This window comes from Apis dorsata, unplaced genomic scaffold, assembly GCF_000469605.1.
Source record: "Apis dorsata unplaced genomic scaffold, Apis dorsata 1.3 scaffold_73, whole genome shotgun sequence".
Classification (NCBI taxonomy): Eukaryota; Metazoa; Arthropoda; class Insecta; order Hymenoptera; family Apidae; genus Apis; species Apis dorsata.
The window spans coordinates 744,330-751,562 of record NW_006263371.1 but is presented as its reverse complement, the minus strand read 5'-3'; the positions used below and the strand labels follow the sequence as shown (position 1 = coordinate 751,562).

General features: G+C 35.1%; 1 protein-coding gene across 1 annotated transcript; it reads right to left on the bottom strand.

Moving 5' to 3' along the window:
• Nucleotides 1-64: 64 nt before the first annotated feature.
• On the bottom strand, nt 65-6,639 carry LOC102676997. The gene is made up of 4 exons (XM_006610348.2): nt 5,946-6,639; nt 4,418-4,954; nt 1,216-4,329; nt 65-384 (listed from the first exon to the last, which is right to left on the bottom strand). Exons 2-4 carry the CDS (start codon nt 4,933-4,935, stop codon nt 285-287), a joined length of 3,732 nt encoding a protein of 1,243 aa, XP_006610411.1. The 5' UTR covers nt 4,936-4,954; nt 5,946-6,639; the 3' UTR covers nt 65-284.
• Between the last annotated feature and the right edge of the window lie 594 nt (nt 6,640-7,233).

Genomic DNA, 7,233 nt, shown 5'->3' with positions numbered 1-7,233 from the left:
AAAAAAAAAAAAAAAAAAAAAAAAAAAAAAAGAAAAAAAAAAGAATAAATACTTCTTTTTTTCCTTTTTTGGAACTTTATAACCTTTCATAAGGGCCTAAAAAGTGTTTAAATATACGTAAGATATCTTTTGAAGAGACACTTATTTAATTATGCTCGCAGCTCGTAGCCTCGTTTACGCGTTGTATGGCGATCGTTCATAAATATACATATATCTAATACATACATCACTACGGTTATTTTACAATATCTTCAGCAACAGCGCGCTGCTTTTCACATCTGCCTTCATTTGACCTGGTCTAACAAAAGGGAAGCTGCTAAATCTACATTGTATTCAGTCTGCTTCAAAGCACCCTCGCACTGTTGTCGGTCTGCCAAGCCCAGCCTGAAATTACAACACCCAATTGCATCATTGTTTAATCATTTACGCCTTCTTGCATAATGAAACTAACAATATTTTTTTTCTCGAAATATTATTAGTTTTCGAATATTTTTTTTTCATTTAAAATTCAATATAATGAAAATATTTTGAGTTTCTATATTGAGTCGTGAAATCTGTTATGAAATCTTTCGAATAAGATTTACTAATTGTCTATAAAATTTATTGTCTATAAAAATTTTGCTCGAAGCAATTTCTCGAATTCTACGATCGAACAGAGAAATCGAAAGTATCGTAAGCATACATATATGCGCGAAGAATTTTTGCGCTAAGTCGATAATTAGTTAAAAAGTGAAAGGAATATTAAACAATACTTTCGCGTCGAGAAAATTGACAAACAAAAATTCAAGGCTTTCTTTCCCAAACGATTTGTTTCGATCATCATTTCGAATGCTAATTTAATATTTTTCTTCGAAATTATTTACTACTATTTTATAGACTTTGATCGACTCATAATATATTCAATCAAAATATTTCAATGAAATAAATATAAAAATATAATTGTTTTAAAATATTTAGCCTACATTTTACTTCCATCTTAAGTTATAAATAGTTGGCCACAAATTTATATTTTAATATAAATTTTTGCTTTGAACGCGAATAGCTCCACGAAAAAAAAAAAAAATTGATATAAAAGAAAAATCTAAAAATAAAAATTTACAAAAAATATACCCATATATTAAAAATTTGAAATAATTCCAAAAACAAAAGAATTCCATTATCATTGTTAACTTATAAAATCTTATTAGGATCCTGATGAACGAATCAAAAACTTACCTGACCAAGGACTCGATCTTGGCCTGCCTGTCTTTCAAGATCTGCTTTGCGGCCTGATGAGTGTCCCAGCCAGTGGCCTGCAGTGCAATGAGTATTTCCTGATGGGACGCGTCACTCGTCTCTCTCTGCACCTTCATCACTTTGTTCGCTCGAAATTCGTCGTTAAGGGACATGACCAGTTGTTGAGAGGCTGTAGTTAATGGAGGGCTAACTCCAGAGGGATACGCAGATGTGGAGGGGGCTAATTGAGTATTAACAACCGTCTCGGTCATCTGAGGAGGCAGACCTCTCGTCGAGGATTGTTGCAGCGTCATGGCGCCCTCTTGAGGCGGATTTGTGTGCGTGATTTGCAGCAAATTGGGATTGTTCACCAGATTGCTGGCCAAATTGGACTTCATCGCAGCTTGGCCCTGTCCTAACTCGTTCGAAATCGATTTCATAGGGCTCCATGTAGTTGGAGGAGGAGGAGGATTGTACATTGGTGGCTGCTTTAGATGAGGACTAAAATCGCAGGGATGACCCTGGCTCGATATGTTTCTCGCCGATTGTCCGGATCGAATCTGAAGATTGGATGCAGCCCCGTCCAAAAAGTGGCTATGACTTAGATTGCTGGCCGAATCAGAAATAGTCGAGGTACCGGCCGCGTAGTAATTCCTTAGAATGCTTTGCTGCACCGTCTTGTTGTACAACGTGTTGAACTCGTTTTGAGACAGTTGATCAAGGTTAGGTACTGTTTGTTTCAATTCCGCGTACACTTGCTCCGAGAACATCACGTTAGGAGGTTTTGAGACGATGTTACTGGAGTACGTTTGTTGAAGATCGTTTTGAATCTGTGTTATTCCATGAACACTAGCAGTAGGCAAGGAAAGGTTTTGGGCATTCATAGCCTGGTTGGAAATCGACAGCGAGTTCTGTGCATGATTCAAGTTCTGTTTGAACACGTTACTAGGTGCGATTTGTAAGAGATTTAGGTTCGTTTGCGTACCGTGTTGCGACGCCTGAGTCTGCTGCCAGATTTGGCCTACCATCTGTTCGGTTGTCGTTTCCAAGACACGTTCAGTGCGAGCAGGTTGTTGAATATTTGTACTCTTGGACGGCCAGGAGTTTTGAACTTTACTGGGCAGATTGGTGCTTCTGTAATCCAACTGAGGAGACTTGCGTTTGATGGTTTGAGGCGGAGGTTTCAATGCTGGGATCGTGTTGTCTTGTAATTTGTTGATGGACGAGTAGGAATCGGAATCCGGATTTTGTTGACTTGCGATCATGTTTTTACTAGCTTCTTTCTCGCCCAAGTGCTTCTCCAGCTCTGCTAGAAAAGCAGGATCTAATTTTTTAGGCGAGATATTTTGAGAGTTTATAGTTAGCTCGCTCAGACTTTGGGCCAAATCATGATTCGATTTTGGCTTCGGTGGACTCTCATTGGGGGCGACTGGTGGGGGAGGAGGCGCGTCAGAAGTTTGCAAATTTCGACTAGAGACATTTACGTACGTCTGCGTGTCATTTTGCAGATCCTCAGGCCAATTAGCTATAGGTGGACTAGGTTTATCAATCTCACTGTAATGGTTTTGACTGTACGTATTACTTTCCTCTGTGTCCACATTCACGTTCAGATTAATACTATCGTTTCTATTCTCTTTGCTCAAGTTTATGGAATAATGATTCACGTCTGATCCGGATTCTGAAGTGAAATAATTTGTACTGTTCTGGCTACTACCAGCATCTTGGTTTTGTACATTTCCGTAACTTTGCGTCTTGAAATATCGACTGCTCACATCTGACGGAACATGACTGTAATATCTCGAATGCGGTAGTTTCAAAAATACTGAGGATGTGTCGAACGGGTCTGAGTATGCTGGATCTATGTTCCCAGGGAAATTAGCGTAAGTTCGAGGATCTTCGTCCTGCCAATTTGTCTGGGGCTGTTGCTCTATGTCGTCGATAGGTTCGTCGAGGATATTAACCACTCGTCGACAGGCAGTATCCGATTGTACTTCGTTTGTATTCACAATCTCTTCTGGTGACAGGTCAATTAAACTGCCTTCTTGATTGCCGCTTGAAACAGAGGCATTTGTCGTTTTAACAGGACTAGCACCGATGTCATTTTGAAATTTCGTGTAATTGAATTGCTTCCGTGATCGTGGCGTACCGCAATATTTATCCTTTAAAAGATTATCCGAAGGTACACTGACCCCAACAATATCAGGTGGTTCCATGGGATTTCGAAGATAAACATCGTCTATGAAAGTAGGGCTGCCCCAACTTTTTCCAAAAGGTGCACCATGCCCGGTATGAATGAAAGAATTCTCCAATGGTTTACTAATGTCTTCTGGCTGTTTACGTCTCATAGGATCGACATAACAGCGAGGGAAAAGTCCGATTTGAAAGGTTCGTTGGTTTTGACCTTTCCACCAATAATTCTCTGGTTGACCATCTAAAATAATTATTTGATCACCTTGTTTTATGGTCATTTTACCTGGATCAGATACTGCGAAAGAACTGATCGCTTTCATTACAGTTGGAACCATCGACGTGAGGGATATTCGTAGAGAAGCGAAAGTTGGTCTTTCTGAAGGATCACAAGCCCAACAACGTAACATTAGTTGATACATCTCTGGTGGCGTTGCTTCTGGCTCGTGTAATCTTTCACCTTCCTTGTCAATTTTTCGAAGAATCTCTGATCCTTTTAAACCGACCCATGGCTCCTCCCCGAACGTAAGCATTTCCCATAACGTAACACCAAACATCCACACGTCGGATGCATGAGTGAATTTTCGTCTTTTCAAAGATTCCGGAGCACACCAAGGAAATGGCACCTTTTTGTGTTCTGACATCACGTAACAATCTTCCTGTTGGGGTAGTGCCCGCATTAGGCCAAAATCACCGATTTTCACTTTGTCTATTGAACTCAGAAGAACGTTTCTACAAGCTAGATCACGATGTAGGAAACGCTTTGCTTCCAAATAGGCCATACCAGTGGCTACTTGCAAAGCATAATCGCACAATGTTAATACTGAAATTTGACCACACTGTTTTCGCAAATAATCTAACAGAGCTCCAAGAGAGGCAAGTTCTGTCACCATCATCATTGGTTGTGATAATACTACACCATATAATCTATATAAAAAAAAAAAAAAAATAACATTAATTTATTTAATTAAAATTAATTACTTGATTTTTATCTATTAGTCTTTAATATATGTACCTAATAAGATTTTGATGATCCAATGTATGCATTACTTGAACTTCAGATACAAAGTTCTCTATAACACTTGGTTGAGCATCTGCTTTCAAAACTTTCACAGCAACTGGTAATTTTCTACCAGAAGGAGAAGTCCATTCTCCACGTCTCACTATACCAAAACTACCATCACCCAATTGATCGGATAATGTTACATCTTTGTCTTGAATGAGACAGGTTAGCACCGAGGAACTTTCAATTGGTTGTGAAGATTTCTTATTGCTTTTCGTACTACTTCCAGGCTTGATCTTGGTTATCAAGTTTTTCTTCCATTGCGTGGTTCTCTTTTTCTTAACTGCTTCTAATAATCTTCTAATTCCTGGCTTTCCTAATCCTATCTTTTCAAGATCTTCTGGTTGTACATAATCAAAATGATGTAATCGAGTGATTTGTAAATCATCCCGTATCCTAGTGAAAAATTGTGAAAGTTGAACATCGTGCAGCAGTTCCTGCAACCATTCTGTACCCTCATCATCTGCCATGTTCAGTTATTCTAATATCCTGAAAGAAAAAAAATGAATTATCTAAAGTATATTGATGAAATAATAAAATGAAAATTTATTAATATACATAGAAAATAAATAAAATAAAAACAAAAGTACATAATTACCACACAATATGAAAAGGGAGAAAAAAAGGAAAAGTATGAAATAATAATTTATTTATTTAAATATTACAAAGATATAAGGATATATGTAATGATAGTAAAACAACAATGAAATCAATGATGCTAAATTCATTTATTTTTATTCATATACAATATTAATAGAGATCATGCAGTACATAAAAACAATTAGTATCAAAGAATTATGTAGGTGTATAGAATGATATAAATACAGTATTTATGTTTTATTCTTATCTCCCCTTAAACAGGAAATGAGATAATGCTTAGCTGTAAGAAGAAGAGTTGTCGGCACATGTCATGTTATATATTGTAGGTACAAAAAAACTATTTATAATGTTGGGCTTTGATGCAGAATAAAACGCAAAAGCAAATTTAAGTCATGCACATTTCTCATAGTCTCTATCTGTCTTGATTATTTTTAAAAATAATTTAATCAAGAATTAGACAAAACATATGATTTAAAATAAAAATATCAAAGCTCTCTTATTCAATAATTTACTAAATAATAATATTAGTAAATTATCAGATGACAATTTATAAATCAGAGACTTCGGTTATATAAATCATTTTTATAATTTAAAAATTTTTTTTTCTTATGCAAAACATTTTATAATTATTAATTTCATTAATATTGATTTAATACTGCAAAAAGAAACTGAAGAAAGATGAAAATAAAAAAAATAAATAATAAAAAATACGCTTGTAGAAGAAATAAACTATACTGTTGAACAAAAAAAAAAAATCAAGCGTGACATTGATTATCTTGATATATATTTTCCCTTCACCATATATTGCACTTTCAAAACAAAAAAAGAAAAAAAGAAAAAGGAACAGATCGTATCCTCAGGGGATAAAAGCATTGATTACCTTTCGATGGAAGAAAACTGTCGAGAGCAGTTACATTTCCATTCCATCAGCGCGCATGTTCGTCGCAACACAAATCTGTTTACAGTCACTCGGTGCATGTGCAATACGGGGAAATCCTATATGAAATTAGACGGCGGCGAAATTTGAGCGGAATCATCGCCACTTGAGTAGCCTCGGCATTTTTCTTTCTCTTTGTCTCTTTCTATACTTTTATCTCTATCTCTCTCTCTCTCTCTCTTTCCCTCTCCCTTTTTTTCTCTTTTTGTTGTTGCACTGCGAATAAATGCACACGACAAGATGCACACAATTTGAAGGAAGACGGTCAGAAAGCGACAACTAATCCACGACAACGTACACTTCGTCGAAATTCCAATTGCACGACGTGAGAGAGACTTTCACCGTATGAATTTCTCACGCAACGCATTGTTATGCACCCGATTGTTCGTAAGACGATTTAACCTAAAATTCGCGCGCGATTTTTTCAATTTCAAACCATGCTAGTTCTCAAATAGAGGCGCCAGGATGTGTATTGATGCACATTAAAAGTCGTCTCCATCGCATTTTCGTTTTTAACTTTTATAAAATTTAAATGCACGTACAAACGACAAGAAACCTAACCACCCGACAAAACACAGTACCGCCTACTGCCACGGACCATGCACGGATGCAACTAAATGCTTGTCAACGAGATGGCGCCATTCTACACCACTACATTCTATATGCAGAAATCGATCAATTGCAAATCGAATGATTAATATTTTATTTAAAATCAAACTTTTAAAATATATTTTATAAAAATAAATAAAGTGACGAAGATATACCTAAAAATGATTAAAATGATATAAAAATTTTTGTGAGTATATCTTGTAGTATTATTGCAAGAAATAGGGAAAATTACTAGATAGGGCTGAGTATTTCCCTAGGGAAGACAAAGGGAGCGGGAATGTTTAAATATTTATTTTAAATTTATTTGATTATTAAGAAAAAAGATAAAAAATATTTATTTTTTACAATAAAAAAAATTTTTGGATAATAATTTCTTTGCAGAAATAAATAAAATATAAAATATTGAACGAAAAAATGAAATTTTAATTAATTAAAATTAAAAAAAATTAATTTTATAATATAACAATGTAAAATTATTAAAATATTTTATGAAATAAAGATATAAAAACGTAATTTTAATAATTTTATATATTATTCATAATAAGTATTATGAATAATAGAAAGATAATTAATATAATTAACAATTTTAATCAAAATATTATAACAAATGTTTCGTAATATA

Bases quoted from the DNA above. Each gene is read 5' to 3' on its own strand.
- LOC102676997 (XM_006610348.2), bottom strand. From the start codon at position 4,935: ATGGCAGATGATGAGGGTACAGAATGGTTGCAGGAACTGCTGCACGAT. The intron at 4,330-4,417 runs GTACATATATTA...TTTTTTATATAG, and splicing joins GATCATCAAAATCTTATTAG to ATTATATGGTGTAGTATTAT. The intron at 385-1,215 runs GTAAGTTTTTGA...TTGTAATTTCAG, and splicing joins AAGATCGAGTCCTTGGTCAG to GCTGGGCTTGGCAGACCGAC.